General features: G+C 41.8%; 1 protein-coding gene across 1 annotated transcript in view; it reads left to right on the forward strand.

Annotated features, from left to right (window-relative positions):
* The window catches only part of LOC145546554 (uncharacterized), a 590,051-nt gene that overhangs the window by 461,522 nt on the left and 105,769 nt on the right, over nt 1–22,760 (forward strand). Inside the window, exon 7 of the mRNA XM_081593669.1 lies at nt 10,201–10,300. Coding sequence (XP_081449795.1) covers nt 10,201–10,300 — 100 coding nt within the window. The remainder of the gene's footprint in view (nt 1–10,200; nt 10,301–22,760) is intronic.

Below are 22,760 nucleotides of genomic sequence, written 5' to 3' on the forward strand. Positions count from 1 at the left end.
GTTGGGGGAGGTTAAATGTAAACTTCTTATCTTGTTCTAACGATTACAACTTAGTGAGGCCATTTGAAACCAAGCTTAATGGAAGCACTTGTTTCCATTATCCGGTCCGCAGTATACACCTTCCCCCTTAAGTGTCTTTCCAAAGGCAGAGTAGAACTGAGTTCTAAAATTGTAATCATCTGCTAAACACAAATCGTATGACTTCTCTTTATATCAAACTCTTCTTCAATTGTTATTCTTGGCCAAATGCACTTGGAGGTTGTTCCATTTGCTTCTCCTCGAGAGAACCAGGACCAACTCCATGTCTCTGATGAAGTGTGACTGTGTCTCAGAGCCCATTGGCAGCAGCCCTAGCTACTGGCTCTCAGGATGCCCATTAGTCTGGGCCATAGCTGGAAGACCAGGCACAAAAACAGAGAGACTAGCCAGCCCTCATTTTTTTAAGGCTAAGATTATACTTGGTGAATCATTCTTTTTCTTTTAGTTAATGTTTTTCATTCTCTCCTTCAGTAAAGTTTGTTTTCCTTAATGTTTTCAACATTCTAGTTTATACTTAGCTTTCCTCTTAAATTCAGCATCTTAGTCAACAACCAGACTTTCTGTTCAAGATTTAATGTCAGACCCAACAGAGACTACGGGTGAAATAAAAGTTCTGTAGCTAGCTCTGTACTCTGCTCCAGCCTTTCATTCCCTGCTATTCTAAGTTCTTTGAATTCATTTCCAGTCCTTTGTGTTTCCCATCCAGGTGGGATTTTGAGTTGAAACCCTAAATCAGGGATTCCTCAACCTCTAGGATCTAATGTCTGATAATCTGAGGTGGAACTGATATGATAGTAATAGTAATAAAGTGCACAATAAATGTAATGCACTTGAATCTTCCCTAAACCATTTCCACCCCCAGGTCCCAGTCCATGGAAAAATGGTCTTCCACAAAACTGGTCCTTGGTGCCAAAAAGACTGCTGCCCTAAAAAACACAATTCCATATGATACTTGGACCTCCAGATGGTGGAGTTTAGAATGGCAAATGAAATATTACAGTGAGTTCCAGTGTTCAAACCACAAATAAACTTTCAAGAACTGGATATGTTGCTTTTGAACCTTGAACACCCAAAGACTGAAGGGTCATTGACACTATATGACTACATTTTCAGCTTTAAATATGATTTAAACATTTTCTTACCATGGACAGAGACCGCTGATCCATATAGAAATTAATTGCTTTAATATCATAAGTTTTAACGTAAAAGCCATTGCTATTGTTTGATCATATATTAGATGAAAAAATATGTCCTTTCTTAAAAAAAAAAAACTAACATCTTATTTTTTTAGATGTCTTTATTGAATTTGTTAGAGTATTGTTTCTGTTTTTATGGGGTTTTTTTCCTTTAATTTTTTTTGGGGGTGGGGCATGAGGCATGTGGCATCTTAGTTCCCCAACCAGGGATTGAACCCTCACTCCTGATTGAATACCTGCATTGGAATATCAAGTCTTAACTGCTGGACTTTCAGGGAAATCCCTATCGGTCCTTTGTTCTCACTGATTGCTCGATAGGACCTATTTCTGTCTTTTACATATTTAATATGGAGAGTTGTGAGACCTGAGTTACAATTGTCGACACTGAAAAAGATGGGTAGTCATAAAAATTGTGAAGTTAACCAAGACCAAAAGCCCATTATAAGTCACAGGAATCTCCTGAAAAGAGGTGTAAGTACCCCTTATATTACTATGTGATTAGATATCTTCTCCCACATGAGCAAAGCAGCTTCACTTGCTTACTAGTCAGTGTTTTCTTACAGCTTGATAGTGACTTATGGACAGGTTAAGGCCATAGGAGCCGCATGATGCTGTGAAGTGGGGTACAGGAGTAAACACAGTACCAGCCTTGCAGTGAATGCTTGTCATTCAACCACCGTGTCACCAGTCCTCTGGTCCAGAGGAAAGGATGAGTAAGGTGGTGGTGGTAAGCCATTTGGCTCAAGAGTTCAAAGGATGAAAAATCACAGCTGCTTCCCGTATAAACCATAAGGGTAAGATCACTGTTAAAGACAACTTATGAGAGTTAAGGGAGAAGTAAAATCAACATGGAAAATTGGAGCTGCCTTAATGTGCTGAGCCAGTATCTGCTGCAGAATCAGTTAACTGGGCAGGCAAAGCCCAGGCCATGGAGAGAGACTCCTACCCCTTGCCAGGCCAGGATCTTGAAGAAAGACTTGCACATCTGTTGGCCTGTCCACTGCAGGTCTGAGACCATGGAGATTCCTGGGGCCAGATTATTAGAACTTGGCTTTTTCTGAGTCCAAACATCTCTCTGGGGAGAAAGACAGGCAGGAGATTGTCCTGTGGGCAGGACGGGGGGCTGCAGGCCCAGAAATGTAATGGGCTTATCTGATGCTCCAGGTGCCTATGAGCTTTCTGCTTCTGCCAGTGTTTGTTCCTTTTGTTATCATTAATATACAGATTATCGCTTGCCAACTCCCATGAGCTTCCTGACTATAAGGAAAGCGTTTCTCTCATCATCAGCTAATGAGGACATTTTGTCCCTGTAATCCCTGAAGAAGTGTACTCCTTCCCTAATTAATCAACAAATATTTATTGAGCAGCTTTGGGCACACAGTCCCACTGCCTCTCCCTCCCAGGCTGTCCTGTCCTCCGTGCTCTCTGAGAACTCCCTCTGCTTGTACTTTTGTTGCATGGTTGACTGCACTGTATGGTCATTCCTTGCTCACATGGACGATTCTCTTACTAGACCAAGAGTTCTCAAGGATAGGGCCCATATTTTTCATTCATCTCTGTAAGTCTAGTGCCTAGAATAAGTCCTATCCTAGAGTGGGTGCTTGACAAATGCTTGTGGAAGAAAGGAATCGATGGATGAATGCACAGCGAGTTTCATCTCCTTGGCTCTGGGAAGGATCCAGGAAAAACAGAAGCCACACCCTCTACTCCTTGCAGAGCTCGCAGTCCACACGCAGGTCAGAAGAGAATAAAATACAGCAGACAATGAATTTCTACTGAGGTTCATGTCATATGTATCATGGGTGCTGAGATGGGGTGATCAGGGCAGGCTTAGAGAAACCAGGTGAGGTGCTCAGAGTGGTGGCACTTGAGTTGCATTTGGAAATTGGAAGCGGTGATGCTGGGTACCAGGCAGACAATGGGGATCTCCAGCCCTCCTGACCCACCGGTCATTCCTCACGAGCACTCAGTTTTACCTGGTGTGTAAAATGCAGAGCCTCACATTAGACTTGGGTGCCGAAATGAAAAGTCTGTGATTTTCTTTTAGGTGGTTTACAGTCTTTCACATAGAGGAGGTCGGGGAAGGAATGAAGTTAAGCATGAGTTCTGTTCGGGAAGGCGCTTTGTCAGATGCTCAATGAAACAGGAAAGACCTCTGTGCCCTTGTGAATGTTCTCGGAACCTGATCAGGCTCTGGCTATTGACAGAGAAGGATGTGTGTGGTTCTTGTACCTTCTCCTCTCCACCTGGCCTGTCTTAATCAGCTTGGGGAGCATCCTAAGAAGGGTGGATGTGGCGACACATGGAGAGACTCAAGGAGTGAGGGCTGGTACCTGGAAAAGGCGGGGGAAAGAGGAGACTGAAAGGAAATGGACCAGAAACTAGTGAGGTTGCAGGAACATGCAGAGCGAGGAGCACTGTCTTCTGAGGAGGTCTTCTCAGGAGAAATGAGTTCCCTGGTCCTCTACTTTCAGGGACTGTTGACCTACAGAAAGGGCAGTTGATATGCCTCCTTTCCTTTTCCCTTTCTTACTTCACCGGGCTGGGGTGATGCTCAGGCTTCTTTGGTCTAAACACTCTCAAGACATAGTCAAGTGTGTGTGGAAACCTTGAAGGTAGCAGCAGAGAATAAAAAATGTAGAACATGATAGGTGCTGGTTGGTGGGATGAGATTTTAATGGAGGCCAGCAGTAGCTTCTTCCTCCACAGCTGCATTCTCCTCTCTTGTGAGGTTCTGTTCCAACTCACATTCCACATATCCTCCTCTCTGGGATGTCCACTCAGTCAGGACCTTTGTGTCCCATCTGCCAATCCCAGAACTATGTCAGCATCCTGCAGCTGGCCTTCCCCATCCAACTGGCCCAACAAAGAAGGCTCTTCTCTGTTCCCTTCTCTGTTCCACCTCAAGCATAGATTAGACCCAGCTCTGCTTCACCCGGTCCAGGGAGTTCTTGGTAAGTTCTAAGCCACATACGTCACACTAGAACCCTACTTCTCATCCAGGCTTGGTGTCACCCAGAGAGAATCCCTTAGTGGCTTTCTTTCAGAACGCACTAGGTCCTTTGGGTCAGTTATTTGCAGGAATCCTTAGAGAAGGGAGCTTGAGAAGGAATTGCAAAGAACTGATTAAAATAGAGCCTATTTATTGACTGGTGTTGTAACTGGGTGCCTCCATGTGACTCCTGAAGATGTCTTGTGAGACCAGGTGGGATATGGAGGGCAGTTCTCTTCTGCTCCTTGGTGTGGCAGACCACTTTCCTGTTTGCTGTGAGAGGCTGACTTGTGGACTGACAGCGAGGACCACACTTCTTTTAGATGTGATTCTGAGTCTTGGGGAAGAACTTTCCAATGTAGCCTCGGATACCTTTCCTTCACGTAGCTTAGCCTGAGCTCTTCTTCAGGGCTGACCTCTGTTGCAAATGTGCCCTGGGACAGGCACATTTTACGGAAATGAGGGCTGGGTTCAGGAAAGTCAGACAGAGCAAGTTTAGGAAACCAGGCTGTGGACCTAACATAAGACATATGGTTTCTGCTTTGTGTTCATTTTTATGGGGTTTCCGTGGGGATTATCCTCTGTAGGATGGCTGCCCTTTGGCTGGAACTTCGAGTGAGGGTGAGGGCCATGAGAACTGGGAGAAAAGATGGGGAGGCAGAGGAATGACCTTGAGAAGTGAGGTGGATCAACATCCCTGACAGTCTTCTGACCTTAGTAATGCCTGTGAAATATTTGTAAACACAAAAAAGAGTGCAGCGAAGGATGATGTGGCAGAGATGGGCTTCCTCCCTCATCCCCTCTGCTGCCTGTCTCTGACATATCCTGGGAGCTGGGTACAATGAATTCTTTGGCCTCCAGAAGAAGGAGGTAAGCCGGCAGTGCATAGTAAAGAGCTCCTGTCTACAAGCAGAACCCCCCTGTCACCTAGCTAGTATGATGTTGAGGGAGCACACCCTTATCTGAGTCTTACATATAAAATGAGAGACTTGAAGAAAGTGGCCTCTGAGGGCACTCATGGCTACAATATTTGTGGATCCATGGCTTCACCTTGAGTAGCTGATGAGAAAAGGCTGATGAGGTGCATTGTGGGTTAAAGTGTGGATTCCCAAATGCCAGCCATTTAGCTGTTATGGAAGGAGAGAGCTCTAGGTAGTAGCTACCCCAGTTACTTGTCAGGATAGCTGGTTGGATATCGGGCTGTTGGCACCTGTGTTCACTAGGCGAGTCCAATCCCTGGGAATTTAGACAATGCATATTAATAGGCTTTTATTATTCATTTATTCTGTTTTTAACTGACCCGTCCAAATGTTCTTGAATGACTACTACAACTGGCTTTGTGTTGAGGACGTAAGAAAAACAAAAGCAAAAACAAGAAGCTGTCCTTACCCTCAGATTGCTCAATACTCAGTGAACACAACAGGATCCATAATTCAGGAGGGGCCCACAGTCCAGAGTGGCAGCCCGAAGAGGCTTCTGGCAGAAGACTCTCAGAGATGAATTTTGAGGACTCACTGGGCTTTGATAAGATTGGGAGTATTGGAGGGGAAGTAAGTAAAGGCCAGGAGGGTGTTGAGAACAAAGGGTCTACTTATTGGATTTCCCAGTGGGAAGGGTGCCTGAGTAGAGATGGGAGACTGAAAGTGAAATCTTCTTCCTCCTGGGCTCCCTGACCTCACACAAGGGACAGGACAGGGAGACTTGAGCCACAGAGGATAAGAAACCTGAATCCGGCATCTGTTGTGTTCCTGCCATGTTTTGTGGCTTTGTGCATCTTGCCCGGGGTACATTCTGCAGCTTGTGGATGCTTATTATCCATAACAATCATAATAATTAATAAAACCTTTTAAAGGGGGGCTTTAATCATGCTTGTGCTTTGCTTCCAAACACATAATAAAAAGGAATTACTTATAAAAGTGACAAATTTATTCCTAATTATACCATTATTTTGTTATGCAATGCAAGTAAAGCAATCTTTGAAGCTGGAAAAATGTCTCATGCAGAATTAATTAGAACAGTACGCTGTTTGGAATTAGGCAATTATTTTATTGATATTTCACAACTAGAACTTTGTAAGAGCACCTCAAATATTTTCATTAATGCCAGTAAATAGTTATTTTAAACACTTACCAGTATGAGTTCTCAAGATATACTTTGGACTGTTTTTGGACCTTATGAAAATGCTTTTAATCTGAGAGAAATTTTATAAGACACACGAGTCTCTGCGACCCCCAGGGAAGTTTTGAGGAAGCAGATGGCAATGTTTAGGGAATTCACTTCAGGACACCACAGGGGAGTGGCTGCAGAGACATAGCAGTGGGTCCCAGCCGGAAGGGGGTCCAGGTGTCACCATCTTGCAAATGAGGGAATCAGAGAGGGAGAGTGAGTCCCAGGTCAAACAGGAAGTTATAGGCTAAGATCATAACTCTCGTCCCTGGACTCTCATTTCTGTGTTCTTACTTTCCTTAAAAAATATCGACTTATTTTTCAGGTTATGGAAGTAATACCTATTCATATCCAATCTTCCTTCCTGCTGCCTTCAGACCCATGCCCACACTGACTTCTTTATTTCATTTTTTAGTAGATTAAATAGCTCATGAGTACAGCCATGTATTCTTACTTTGCCTTACACATGTAAAACTTGCCTCTTTGTCCACCTATTCCTAGGTAATTTCTCTCTTAGTCTTCTCCTAACAGCCCATGTTCAAGGTCTGGCTCATAGCACAAATGCTATAAAGATTTGCTTAGCTTTACCAAGCTCACAGCCCATAACCAGAGTCTAGGAGACTCGACATCTCATGAGATTCTTGTAGGCTGACTTCTTGGGTTCAGGGAAAGTTTGTGAGTGAGGAGGCAGCCATATTTGTGAGACTCTCCATCAGAGAATATCAGCAACCTCTGGTGGGAATGGACATGCTCATGTAGTGGCCGTGGCCTCATTCATGGGTTGTGTCTTTGGATATCACTGAGGGAGCAAAGTACCTTTTGGTTCCTTGTGTTGTTAAGAACAAACTTTTTTTTTTTTTTCCTACTGGATGTAGCTAATTCTGGGAATATGCATGCCCAGAAAACATGTTGGCAGGCAGGGCACAGGCATTCAGATCAGTTGGTTCCACATTCTAAAGGAGGAAGAAGCAAAAGAGCTATGAGAACTGCATGGTTCACAGGAAAGACTCAGGCAATGAGTTCACTGACCTCAGCTTTAGTCTGCATTGTTTCACTTCCTCACTGGGTACCCTGAAGTAGAGAAATACCTGCTTTGGGCCTTAGCTGTCCAAATTGTAAAATAAGGACATCAGACTCCCAGTTACCTGGGACTTGTCTAAGATTCACTGCAGTTACTTGCCAAACCCCACATAGTGGCTTCTTTTTTTGCCAGAAGCACAGGTCTTATGCACTCTGAGTAGCTGAAATAATAAAAACGTTCTTCAGTCTTCCACGGCAGCTTGCTCAATCATTGCAGCTCTCTCTCGGCTTGGCTTTGCTACCTAATATTTAACCTAAACCTTTTCCCTGCTTTTGTTTTAGTTCATCGTCACTTTCTCGCTTCTATCAATCTACCTATGCATTTCTATGCCACCTCTCACCAGAGTGCTTAGCACCTGTCCTCTCTGAGCAATGAGGTTAATATTGAAGGTAAAATCCATTTCGTAGAGATAATGTACTATAGACCTTTCAGAAGAGCTCTCTATGATAATGAGGAATGAGTTACCATGCTGAGGTTGTTTAAATGTCATTTATTTTAACAAGTGACACTCTGAATTTATTTAAAGTTGACTACAATGAAGGAAGGGTGGAAAGTTTTAAAGTTTCATGAAACAATAATAGAACTGCAAAGCAAGGAGCCCTGAAAGATGGATCTGAATGGCAATTCTGATTACAAGCTTCACAGGAGGCTGGTTGGGCAGAATGCTTCCTGTGGCTTCAGAAAGACTCCAGAGATGTGGGGAATGAGGATGTCACACAGAGAGCACTGATCGGGCTCTGACTGCCTTTTCTTTTCCGTTGTGCTCATGTTTGTACGTAGGCACCCAGGTGTATGCAAATGGCTGGGCAGGTATACGTGTGCGAGTGAGCTAGCAAAGGAATATTCTTTCCTGTTGATTGCACTGTTTAACACTCCTCCTGGTGCTGAATCAAGGCTATGGCTCCTGAGGCAGCTGTCACTCAGTTTCTCTTGCTTTCCTGTCTGGAGAAGCCTTTGACTGTCTGAGAATTGAGACCATGTTTTATGCTCATCTCTACCAACAGGAATTAGCAAAGTTAGACATAATGATTTATGAAGTGAAGTGAAAGGGTTAGTCACTCAATCATGTCCAACTTTTTGCGACCCCATGGACTATAACCTGCCAGTTTCCTCTGTCCATGGAATTCCCTAGGCAAGAATACTGAAGTGGGCAGCCATTCCCTTCTCCAGGAGATCTTCCCAACCCTGGGATCAAGCCTGGGCCTCCTGCATTGCAAGTAGACTATTTACCATCTGAGCCCCCAGGGAAGCCCAATGATATATGCTTATTCATTGACAAATTGAGCTTGGGAAGGTAGACAGTGGTTAAGAGTTACAGAGTCTCCTTGGGGAAAACATGGTGAAAGGCTGAGGAATTGCTTTCCTTGACTTGAATGAGTGTTCTTAAGGGTCTAGGAGGGGATTCATTTGATTGCAAGCAACAGAAACCAGTAAGAACTAATTTAAGAAAGACATGGGTGGAATAAAGATGGATTTGTTGTCAGGATGTTGGTGTACCTTGGTGACATAGGGCAGCTGGGCCTTTCAAAGGCATGGAAGAAGGGGTGGAAAGCTGTCAAGGAACCATTGTAGTAGGGACTCCTTCCTTCTTTGTCCTTTGTCTCTGCCTCTCTGCTCATCTTCTCTCTGCTCATCTTCTCTTCTTCCTTCTTCCTCTCTCTGAGCCTGGCTTTCTCTCTCTCTCTCTCTCTCTATGTATATTTTGAGCAGAAAATAGCTGCCCAGAAATTCCCAATTCTACCTTTCAATTCCAGCTACACATGGAGAAAGCACTGGTTGAATTCAATTCCACTTCCATATTCCTAGAAGAGATCATCTGATAGGTTTGGCTTACTTCAAGAGTCCACTCTTAAGAGCTAACTATGTATATTCCCTTTGCCCTTCTCTCTACTGGTGTAAATAAAGAACATCTCCTCATTGGTAAATAGTAATAGCAAACATCATTTTTATATGAAAAAAAAAAGAGTCTACCCCTGTTCCAATCATTCATGGCCAAGAAGAAAATGTCAAATAAAACAAATGTGGGCTACTGGGGCCTTGTTCCTGTGTGTGGAAGAGGCAGTTCTCATGGAAGGTGGCCAGTCTAAGATGGGCAAAGAGCACAGAATATTTCTTATATACCAGGGAATTTTAGAACATACATAATACTGAGCTCAGAATCCACTCCACCCTGTCTTCCTTTTGAGGGAACGTGGCATAGAGTAGTTAGCCTATCTAAGTGAAATGATGTCTGGGGTGGGTGATTTCATGAAGAGTTAGATCATAACAACATTTTTAAAGTTAAATAAGTTATTTTCTTTTCAGTCCAATCAATTCCCTATTTGAACATTTAAGATAATTATAGGTTACAGGTAAATTATATATTATACACATGCTAAATTATAACCCATCTCCACCAATTAATATTTATTGAGCAATGAATGGGCAAAATATGCTAACTTAGGGATTTCAGACCTGAGTGTAATTAGGTATTTCGGCTGGGAAAGATTATCACTGCATCTTCCCAAACATCCCTCCCTTCTCTCCCTAGTGTATGTGAAGGGAGATGTGGAGATAATATGCTAACCCTTCGCTTATCTCTGAAGTTGTTTACACAGGGAAAAAAGTCAATTACTTTAAATATTTTAGATTCTATTTCCCAGTAACTAACCAATTGCAATTTATGATGATCTTAAGAGCCAAGTAGAAGAGTGAAATGTAATGTTCTATATTTTTCCTTCCTCTAGGGCTTCTTGTGAGCCTCTCACATGCAGGCATGGAGGAGATGACAGCAGAGTTGACAGCCAGGTGCTCCTGAGCCTGGGGTCCAGTTTGGGAGATAGACTGGTGAGTCCTCTTGGCATCTCTGATGGTGCAGTCCAGTTCAGAAAAGGAGGTTATCATTGTGCAGAAAGTAGAAATCACAGGATATCTGTGGCTTTGCTGACAGTGAATGGAACTTAAAGTTTAGCAATTAGTAAAGCATTTTGAAATCCAGAAATTAAGATTTAAACCATGCAACAGATGACTGTTTTAAAGGAGTGACTATAATCATGCAGGAAGATATGGCAGTAGACGGATGATTTAACATTTGTCAACCCCCTGTGATGACTTTAGGACTTCCCTCGTGGCTCAGACAGTAAAGTGTCTGCCTACAATGTGGGTTTGATCCCTGGGTCGGGAAGATCCCCTGAAGAAGGAAATGGCAACCCACTCCAGTATTCTTGCCTGGAAAATCCCATGGACAGAGGAGTCTGGTAAGCTACAGTCCGTGGGGTCACAGAGAGTCAGACATGACTGAACGACTTCACTTCACTTGTGATGACTTCTCTTCACAAAGAGGATTAATACCCAAACCTTAAGGATGCTCTCAGCCTCTATGGACTACTTTGGCAGACAGGAAGGGGAGGGCAGAGGGAATCAGAGAGGATTGGATGTTGTCCATGGCAGATGTGACACAAGTGGGGCCTTACGTAGAAAGCACATTGACCATCAGGACAGCTTGACAGAGAAGACATTTCTTGGCCTGAATCCATTAAATCTGGAACCCTATGGATGGTAGGAGTTCATACGCAGTTTCTGTAGGACATTCCAGTTTATGCCTGTCTGCATTTGGATGATGAAATACTTTATCCCTTACTTATCTCAGGCATCAGCACACACAGAGGTTTTAGAAACCACCACCTGTGATGGACTGATTCACTCTTCAAGTTGCATATATTAGTGGAGTCCTTTCTAAGCCTGTACATTCCCTGTTCCACCCGTATTTATATTTCTGACAGCTCTAAATATCCCTCCTAACATACAGATGTGCACTCATAGTGCGATTTCTACTTCCCAAACTTATTCTATGAGTTTTTCCCTTTGAATCTTGCAATTACCAAGGGATAGGCAGAGACTGGGCTATTACTGCTCAGAGATATTAAAGCACTTACTCAAGGTGATCATGGTTGTCAGGGGCAGAGCCCAGAGTAGAACTCAGACTCCCAATTCCCAGGCCAATGCTTTTCCTGCCATATGAAGGGCAATGCCATATACAGACTGAGGTTTCTAGCCCGTCGCACTATCTGGGTTTCCCCGTCATCAGCATCCTATGTAGTCAGTGTCCATAAGGCTTATAGAACCAAGAGAGAGACAACAGAACTACACATGTGGCGACTTGGACTTCCAGTTCACTGTTAAGTGTCTGTGTTACATGGCTCCTCTCTCCTTTTAAAAACATGTCTGGTTCTTTATTTCTTTCCTATAAAGTGAGAGCAATGAGATTAGTCCTGTCTACTCAGGAGTTGTAATGATAAATATATATGAAAAGAGTGGGGTAACATTTAGAAAAAAGAAAATGCTCAATATTTAAAGTAAACAGATACAGAAATATAATAGGTCATTTTCCTCAGAAAAAGCCTTAAATGTTTGTGCAGAGAATGGCTACTACAGCCCTTGTTTAATCACCAATCCAGTACCCCTAAAGCCCTGAGTGCTCTTGGTCACCATTGTCTCATCTCGGCATGTCACATGCAAAGTGATTGTGTGATGCAATGGGTATAAACCATCCAAACTTTAATCTTTGTAAAAGAAAAGGAAGGCACATCCTACACATAATGTCAGTAATCTGCATTTTGGAATTAAGAAAGGCATGTTTGTCCTTCTTAGAGGCACATTCATTGTCCACACACTTGCTTAAGGGGCCGTGACTTTCCCTTTCACTTCCTCACTGGAACTGTTGGGTGTGCTGCTGTTTTGTTCTAGAGAAGGCATATCTGAGTCCAAAGGAAATGCTAGCAATTTAATAGGAGATAAAGTGATCCAACACAGCTCACAGGCACAATGAATGAAATGAGAGGCGACAGACTTGTAATGTGTCCTTAATGTAATCACAGCTATATTCCAGGGATGGAGGTGTGATCTCAATTTGTATGGATGCACACGACTTTCTCATTTGAGATCATCATTAGCGGGTTGTACGCACCTTGTTGAAAAGGAAATCTGCCCCATGGAAATTTAATGCTCTTAATGAAACTAGAGAACATCAATTGTGACAGAAGGGACTGGGCTGAGTCAGATCACCCACACAGTCGAATGGCCTGATTTTCAGCAGTCAATACTAACGAGTCTAAATTCTGCCCTTGACTCAGAACAACACAATACACTCTCTTCCCAACACTGATGGTGAAGAGAGGACCAGCCAGCGACTACACTGATATCACAAGACCATGTTTATGGGGTGGGACATCATCTAACATCCCCCATAGATATGATTTATAAACAGAGTTTGATTCTTGTTCCTATTCCTCTGCAACGTTATTTACATTTTAAAGAAGGCTTTTGTCATTCATATTTCTTACACCCCTAGATATTACTATGGCTTTTTATCTGTTTCTTATCACATTCAACCTGTCTCCTAGTTATTTGTGTCTGTGTTTTATTTTCTCTGGCAAACTGTGAACCCTTTAATATTAAGGTCTAGCTTGTAATCATCTTTGCTATCCCTCCTTGTACCTTAGCTCAGGGCATGAAAAAGAGACAGTTTGCATCCGTGCTTGGTGAATTGAGTTGAAACACTTCCTTTAAGCCCAGCAAGCAGGGCCATCCCTCTGGGTAAAAGTCTGCACAGGAATTAAATTAATCAATGTCTTACTAGTTTTTTCCCTCCCATGTTAACTCAAATTGTGCCATATTATTAGCTATGAGGGAATTCTATTTAGGAAAATACTCTCTATAAATTTCTGACTTTGTTTACAAATACATTTCATACTTTCCAAACTTTGCTAATGTTTCAAAGTCTTTAATGGATTCTACTTATAATTAAAAGTAGATTTTTCTTATCCAGACTTCATCACTAAGCATAACCCAGGGATTTTGAGGATTGGTATCATATAAGGAAATCAGAAGAACTAATACAGCTGAGCTCAGTGTGGATTGTGTAATTTGTTCATCACATGGCCTTGGGCAAGGGGCACCTGTGGGTCTCATTTGGTTCAGGACTGAAACAGTTATAATCATACCTATGCTGTGTGCTTCACAGGGTTATAATGAAACTAATGAGGTGATTGGTGTAAAAACACCTATAACCTGCAGAGCTGTGTGTAAATAAGAGAGTTTATGGGAAATAAAGATGGAGAGGATTAGATATGCTAATGTCCCCACGTCTCAGTAATTCAAGACTGTTTTACTCTAGGATTCAAACAATCTGACCAAGACTGGCAAGCCCATGGGGCAGGGACAAAGTGGTCTAGTTGTAGGAAAAATAACACAATTCATGATAAGAGAACTGAGCACACAAGGATGTTCCAAGGACAGAGAGTTGTGGACCAAGGTGGGGACACCTGCCAGTGTGTGACTTATCAAGCTCTTGGCTTGCCCCTCTCCCATAAACCACAATTCCAGGACTCTTAGGAGAACCCTAGGAAGTAGAGGATATAGCAACAAGGAGCAACAACAACAACAACAAAAACGAAACATTCCACTGACATCACTGTGAGATTGTGTTGGTGAGGAAGCCCTGTTCTGATTCCCATGTTGTAACGTGTAACTCCAAGGGGAAATGGAGGCCCTTTTCTTACTTCAATGTGGGAGAGGGAATGAGTTGGAATGCAGTTAGATTTCCAGAAGACACAGCCTGGGCTGGGCACCCTGAGGGCTTTAGCGCTTACAGAAGGAGTCATGGCAGTGGTAGCACCCAGGGTGGGCGCACCCCACTTGGGGTGGCCATGCCCAGCACCTGCTGCAGCAAGAGAGCACGCACCAATGAATGAAGCAGGGTGCCAATGACTCTGGGAATGACGGGCACTAACGGCCATGCTGTGGACATCACTGTGCCCTCCTTGAAGATAGGAGACAGCAGTGTGGTGTCCCTGCATGAGGGACACTAATGTATGGTGGGCTTGGCATCATTAGCAGTTTTGGCATCATGGCAGTCTTAGAAGGCATGGCAGTAATGGCACCTGAGAGGATTGGTGTAGCAGCATGGTAGCTTGAATAAATTTCATGAACTAATGGGAGAAGACCATAAATATCAATTACAAAAAACTGAGAGGGTACATGTTATGCAAGTGGTGGTTAGAATCAAGTCTGGGGACACCACCACCACCAGTGACACAGGTAATAGGAAGAGCTGAATGTCTATATTGCTTCAGATAGGAAAGGATTATAGGCCACTGGCTAGTATAGCCCCAGCAGCATCCAATGATTCCAAATTATTTAAAATAGAGGGATCTGTCTGCTGCTGGTGTGTTGGAAATGCTAGTAAGGAATGCGGGGGCCCTTAGAGCCTGGATAGGAGGTGGTTATCTTCAATGGTAAACAGGATGGGAGAATGCTTTTCCTGTTTCTTCCATTTACCATCCCCAGAACCACAACCTTTTCTGGCCCAGGCAAGCACCCCCTGATACCTTAGAATTTACATTTCACAATGTTAAAACAAGATCAGTTGTAGATAATTTAGCCCCAGGAAGCTTAAGCCAGGGACAATCAAGCAGGGCTTCAGTAACAGAGAATACCAGGCCTCTTTATTTCTTTACCCTGGGACTTTATTTCTGAGCCAAGAAGATAACACATCTTAATAGCAAGCAGCTGAGTTAACTAGATAAAAGGTTTCATAAACAGTTAGTGAAATCTTGAAATCAGAGAAACGGGAGATTCACAGCCTTACTTTGCTTGACTGAATCTAAATGTACATCACTGAAAGCAACACAGAATGAGATGGCAAGATATCCAGCACTGCTCCAACAAGCCAATGCACGTGAGTTTCCATTCATTCATTCATTCCACAGATAGATATTGAACACTACATAGTTACTTCTCAGCTTACGTCTGAGGATAAGAGATGCCAGAACAATCAATCAGCTAAAATGGATTTAATGATCTTACAAGATAATGATTACATTAAACCAATGAGTACATGGTGCTATAAAAGGCCATTTTTCCATTGTACTAGTCAATAATAAATAAATAGAGAACCTAAAAAGCTTAGATCCATAAGTAAAATAATGGTACTAGGAATTAATATGAAAATGCGCAAGATGACTTAAAATGAATAAAATTGACATGTGGTGAAAGGATCAGGATTATAGATTGTGGTGATTTATATGGTTAAAGCTATGATTTTTCCATTAGTCATGTATGGGTGTGAGAATTGGACTATAAAGAAAGCTGAGTGCTAAAGAATTGATGCTTTTGAACTGTGGTGTTGGGGAAGACTCTTGAGAGCCCCTTGGACTGCAAGGAGATCCAATCTGTATATCCTAAAGGAAGTCAGTCTTGAATATTCATTGGAAGTACTGATGCTAAAGCTGAAACTCCAGTATTTTGCCCACCTGATGCAAAGAACTGACTTACTAGAAAAGACCCCGATGCTGGGAAAGATTGAAGGCAGGAGGAGAAGGTGCCAACAGACGATGAGATGGTTGGATAGCATCAACGACTCCATGGACATGAGTTTGAGTAAACTCTGGGAGTTGGTGATGGATAGGGAAGCCTGGCATGATGCAGTCCACGGGGTCTCAAAGAGTCGGAGATGACTGAACTGACTGATATGGTTAAAAGGAAAGGATAGGCAAATTAAAATAGAAAAATTCAAGAAAAGGGAAGAAAAGTTACTTGATGAGAAGAAAGAGATCTGGGAACCTTTTAGGAAATCGGTGAAGGGAGGGGATAGAAGTGAGACTAGAGGGACCGAGAGCCTGGGGCACATGGTAGGGGGCTGTGGGCTTGTGAACTACTGCTGGCCCCCAAATGGACCACCTAAAACCAAAAGACTTTAAATAAAGTACACATTCAAGAAAATTCCAATTACTGTGGCAGCAGCTAGAAAAAGGGAATATCAAAGGAAGTATCGAGGGGGAAAAATGATTGATTCTGAACAAAGGAAAATTAAAGATCAAAAGCAAGAAGATAAAGGAAATCATACTGGTTTTGGACAAAGACTACACACATTCCGAACCTATAAATAGATAAATAGGGAGCAATTTTCTGAAAAAGTTAATGAAATGGAGCAACAACTGAGATATGGAAAATAATGATTATGTGACGATGGGAATAAAGCCAGTCAAATGCTACCACATCAATTAAGGAAACAGCAGGCCTCCAAAGCAGAGACAAAAATAATACAACTTCTGAAGACCCAACATTTACAAGACAACATAAAAGAACCAAGAGAAACATGTGCCTTTCATTACTAATCTGCCTTTACGTGAAATATTACCAAAAACTACTTTTAAAAAAACATGAAAATTATTCAAATTGCAAAGCAAATTCTTCAAAGCACTGTGCATTTCATCAGAGCAAGTTTCACTCTGTGTTCCGGTGTGATCTCTGGGCCCTGGGCCCTCATTTTTGTGGGTGACCACTCTGCAAATAGTGATACCAGCTCTGTAGATGCTCAGACCCTCCAGTGGACACAGAAGGGCCACGGCCTCTGTGTTCATTGAGGTCTTGTGTTGACTCCTAGCTCCCCTCAGAGAAAGAAGGAATGCTTTTAGTTATTCCTTTTCTGGCTCCCACCTCCCAGTTTCTGATACTAATGAGTAATCTGTCCATGGAGCTGTCTCTAGACACACCTGCTGAGTACACAGTTGGATGAACAGTTGGACTGAAGGATTCAGTGTCCCTGACGACCTCTTTCTTCCCAGTTACCAAACCAAGGCAGATACTAATGTTCTTTCCGATGTCATTAATTAGCTGTGCTTCACTGGCTGTGAGTGATACAAATGAAATTTTGTCCTCAAACGTTCACTCTCTTCCTGGCTTCTCTCATTTGTTTTGACATCTGTTTATTTCCTCTGCATCTTCGGTGACTAGCAGAGTTCCTAGCTCATTGCCAATGTCAGTAAAGTTTTGCCGAGTCAATAGATCTTCATACACTGACCTTCTTCCATGTTAAATCTGCCACACTAACCCCTGCCTCCAACTGTTCCTTCTCTGTCATTTTTTCAGGCTCTTTCTTACATCCTCTGTCTCCAAACTATGGGGATCTCCGAGTGTTTTGTCTTAAACCTTTCTCTCATCCCATTTTATATTTTTGCCCTTTCCTTTTTATTTTCTTTTAATCCTGTGTATGTTTGTTTTAGCAGAGTGAAATAGTTAATTTCAAGGCAGTGGATAGATCACCAAAAGGTGAAAAAACAATGAATGCTTTTGTAAATCCAGAACTCAAGATCTTATTTAATTCCTCATAGGTACCTCTTTGAGTATAATTTGCTGGAAGTGGGTAGGGCTTCCCACAAAGCTTATTTAAAAATAGCAAAACACAAACTGAAATAGCATACATATTTATAAAACATAGTATGTAAAATAAATATAAATATTACAAGTTAAAGAAAATAGTAACACAAATCTGTAATTATACCTGAATATAACTTTCTACCCATTTATAATTATTTCCAGTAAAAATAATTCTAGTTTTCTGTTTATGCTTGTCATTTCTTCAACCTACACTAAATTTTAAAAATTTGAGTTACAAGTTTCTTGTAGTGAGTTTAATAGCTCCTGATAGTGTATGTTTGCTTTGTAATTAAAAAAAAAATTATTAACATTATACATGAGCATGATTTAAAGTGTCAAATATGTCTTCAAAATTTCTAATGAAAACCTATAGTCCCTGCTCCCCTACAAATATTTCCCACTTCTCATGTATGCGAGTATTCTATTGTCATAACAAATTATCACAAACTTGGTGGCTTAAAACAACATACATTTGTCATCTCTCAATTCTGGAAGTCCGAAGTCTGACATAGCTCTCACCAGGATATAATGAAGATATCATTGGGGTTGCATGCATTCCTGGGGGCTCTAGGGGAGAATCTGGTGTCTTGCTCATTCAGGTGTTGGCAGAATTCAGTTCCAGGCAGGTGTAGGGTGGTTGCTGGCTGTCAGCCCACAGCTGCCTGGCACCCTGATCCTCAAACTGGCCACCTACATCTCAGAATAAGCCACAGGACTTAGGATCCTTCTTATCTTGCCATCTGTGCTTTTCTTTTCTACTTTTAAGGACTCATGACCAGATTGGGCCCACCCTGATAATCTAGGATAGTCTCCATTTCAAGGTCCTTAAGTTTTCTCATATCTGCAGTTACTTTTGCCATTTAAAGTAATGTTCATAGTTCCAGGAATTACAGCTCAGGCATCTTTTGGGGTAGGGGCGTTATTCTGCCTACTATATCATAGGTACCCATTTTCAGATCTTCTAGGTCATTAATTATCCTGTATCTCTAAATGGAAACCTTTGATTTTTTTTTTTTTTTTTTTTTAGTTTTTGTAATTGCATGCTGTGTGTGCCGTGCTAAGTCACTCAGTCATATCTGACTCTTTGCGACCCCATGGACTGCAGCCCTCCAGATTCCTCTGTCCATGGATAATCTCCAGGCAAGAATACTGGAGTGGGTTGTCATGCCCTCTTTCAGGGGATCTTCACAACCCAGGGATTAAACCCAGGTCTCCTGCATTTCAGGCAGATTTTTTGCAATCTGAGCCACCAGGGAAGCTTGGCTTCCAATTATACAAGATGAAGATACAGCCACAGTTTTCTACTCAGCCTCCTATAAAATACATTCATTTCTTGTCCTTTTATCTTTCTTATTTGGTCAAATTAAGATGTGATCAAATACAGTTTTTATATTGTTACTTTATAGCTGAATTATGTGTTATACTATCATTTTTTTCTGGCAAAACAACTTGTTCATTAAATTTCCTCTGTGTTTAGCTCTCACTTATCCCATACTGCCTCCCAGTTGTGTAAATTCCTTTCCTGTCCTGTTTCTTCTAATCATGTTAGGTATTGTCAGTTTCATCTCCTAGAAAAACTCCCAGAATTTTCTGGCCTGTTCAATTTGGATTTATTTTTTCTAAGCACACTGCCCAACTGTATTATGGGAACCTGCCTGTAACTACATCCTTAATATTCTTTGCACTTCACACAATATGTGGGTTCTCATGGTTTTTTTTTTTTTCTTTTCTTTTGCTTTATTTCAGCTGAATACATTCTTCAGGAACTTCTTGATTGAGAATGTAAGGGAAGCAGAGTATTTTAGACTCAGGCATCATTTTCCTACCCTCAAACTTGAGAGTTGACTGGTTTTAAATTTTAATTGGATATTATTTTCCATCAGAATTTTGGTCTAAACATTTAGTTGGCCGTCTTAAGCTTGATCAATCCCCCTGTTCACATAGCCTTCATTATCCCTGTCCTCAGTGGTGTTCAGCGTGGCTCCAATTTAGAGTGTGTATGCTCAATGACTCAGTTGTGTCTGACTCTTTGTGACCCCATAGACTGTAGCCCATCAAGCTCCTCTGTCTGTGGGATTTCCCAGGCAAGAATACTGGAGTGGGTTCCATTTCTTCCTCCAGGAGATCTTCCCCACCCAGGGATCAAAACCACATCTCCTGCGTCTCCTGCACTGGCAGGTGGGTTCTTTACGACATTCTATTTTATTCTATCCAGAGAAAAAGCCATTAGGCTTCTGCAGTGAGCAAGAAGTTGCTTGGAATGGAAGGAGGAACTGGGAGTCTAACTGCTTCATAAAATTTTCTATTAACCACCCTGTCTTTAACCGTATATTCCCACCCTTCTACAGGTTAGGATTTAGCATTCTCCAACCAGCTAAGGCAGTTAATACTGACTACTTTCCAGCTTTAAAATATTGTTGCTATTGTATTCACTTCTGTTCTCTTTACCATTGTGTTATGTCCTTTTACAATTGCTTTCCATGATTTTCTATCTTTATTTAGTATTCATTATGGCTGAATTCAGTTTGTGTGATCAGCTGTCTATCTTTAAATGACAGTCTCCATCAACTTTTAGAGTTCAACTAATTATTTTTTATTACTGTTAATAGGAATGTCAGAGTTTCTATTAACAGATATATTAGCATATTTGAGGTCTACTTTTAAGTGGTCTGTTTCCTATAGGACAACTTTACCTAGGTATTTGGTCAAATTGTAGCTAAAACTCAACTGGAAAACTTCATCATATTCCTTCTAGCCCAGTGCTTCTTCAGGCCTTTTCTTTATGGCTATGGATATCCTATTTTCCATGTTCCCAAACTATTCAGCCAGGTTGCTGATTTATCCCTTAGTTCAGTCTGTTAGTAAGGCACATTGATTTTTTTCTTCATGGCATTTCTCAAATGTGACCTTCCTATCTCTCACCATTTCTTTCTTCCTTGTTTAGGCTCTTGTTATGTGTTAATAGGATTATTGCAAAATGGCATATTGACAAGTTCTGTTCTCTCCCATCCTTCCCCTCTCCTCCTTTTTCCCCATTCTACTCAACCTTACTGAAGACCACTGCCACCATGATAGCTTCTACCTGCATATTTGTCCTCCCTTTCTCTTTGGATCAAATTTAGACTGAATTGTCAGTGTCTGGATACAGAAAACACTCAATAAACACTTGTGAAGGAAGCAGCAGCTAAATGGCAGTCAAAGATCTCTATCAGAGCTTTTCACTTTGCCTGACAACTTTTCTCTCTAACCGAATAAGGTGGATCCTCTCCGCTTGTCATGACATTTCTCCCCCTGTTTCCTGTGTAAATCCTCATTCCTACTTTAAGCTTGACCTTCCCTTAGTCTTTTTACCTTGCCACCCAAATCTGGACTTCCTCAATGATCTACTTTATCTCTGTTAGATACAAACTGGTATATTTTAATCTCTTTCTACAAAAATATCCTTATGCAAAGATGAGTAAGGACTTCACTCTAAGTCATGTGCTTAAAAAGTTTGTCATTTCATTGAATTTGCCTAAGTAATTTTTTTTTTGTGTGTGTGCATAAAGTGTAACTTATTTGTGTCAATGTGCTGAGTCCAAAATTGGACTCCACCACTTAGTACTATTACAGCTTTGGGCTAGTTACTCAGCTTTTCTATATATCGGTTTTCTCATTTTTAAAACAAAGATGGCAGTTGTTTCAATCTTATTGTTGGTATGGGCAAATAAATTAGTTAATATATATAAAGCACTCAACAGTGTGTTAGTTACTTAGTCGTGTCCGACTCTTTGCGACCCCATGGACTGTAGCCTGCCAGGCTCCTCTGTCCATGGGATTCTCCAGGCAAGAATATCGGAGTGGGTTGCCATTTCCTTCTCCAAACTCAAGACAGTGCTAAGCAGTTATTAAGTGCTCAATAAATATTAGCTACTATTTCAAAAAAGATTATTTATTTTCCTCTGATAATTGCATTAAATTAATGCTTCAGAAATATGAAGCATATTTATCCTGTGGTTTCAGAGAATCAGGGTGGGGCCACATAGCAGACCTTCATATAACAGAGTTGTTGAGTCATCAGGGCAACCATGGGGTGGTCCTGCTTGGAGAGACTGAAATCCAACAATCTGAGCCTTGTCCCACATCACAGAGGAGCAGAGACCCACATTTCCCACTACTGTAGCAACAGTGTGGCCATCTCAGCCCGCAGCCATCTCCACTCTTTAAAACACGTGGATTTGGATAATTGTTGTCCCTCAAAAGATTCCACGTAATGACACCCCTACACCCTGTGTGCCTGGATTTGGCTTTTATTTTAGGATTTCAAGAGTGCCTACTATAAAGAAGAAACACTTCTGTCTCATGATCAAACCTGGCTCTTTTGTTTTATTATTCAGACTGTCTCCAAATTATGGTCCAGTGTTATCCCTCTGTGACTTTCAGGGGAGACTGGAGCAGGGTAAGTTTTAAGTTAAATCTTGGAACCTTGCTGTTGCAGTAAGAAGTAAGGAAAAGAGACAACAAAGGGACTAAAAAAGGGATTAAGTTGTTGTCGTTTCGTTGCTAAATTATGTCCTCTTTTACAGCCCCATGGACTGTAGCCCACCAGGTTCCTCCATCCATGGGATTTCCCAGGCAAGAATACTGGAGTGGGTTGCTATTTCCTCCTTCAGGGGATCTTCCCAATCAGGGATTGAACTTGCATCCTCCTGCATTGCAGCAGATTCTTTTACCAGTGAGCCACTGGGGAAGGCTGCCTGAGATGTAACCCAGAATGCTATAAATTACCTCTACTTGAGATTTGTTTCTCAGTACATGTCTGCTCTAAGTATAAGTGCTCTGGTCCCCAAAATACTTCTTCCTTTTCATGCCCTTTGATAATCTCATTCTCTGAGATATCTCAGACTGGTATGAATGGGTAAGTGTCCCTTTAATTCTCTAAAATTACATTCAGTGATGTTATTTTAGCAGATTAAGAGGTGTTTTAGGAAGTGTCAAGATTGTGGTGTCTTCTTCTCAGTTATGGCACATGGAGAAGCCACTTGATTCCTGGAGGTAGAGAAAGAGGTCTCTCCTAAAGATAGAAGCATCTGTCATGTCCACTTATCTC

This window comes from Giraffa tippelskirchi, chromosome 4, assembly GCF_054371585.1.
Source record: "Giraffa tippelskirchi isolate mGirTip1 chromosome 4, T2T-mGirTip1v1.2.pri, whole genome shotgun sequence".
Classification (NCBI taxonomy): Eukaryota; Metazoa; Chordata; class Mammalia; order Artiodactyla; family Giraffidae; genus Giraffa; species Giraffa tippelskirchi.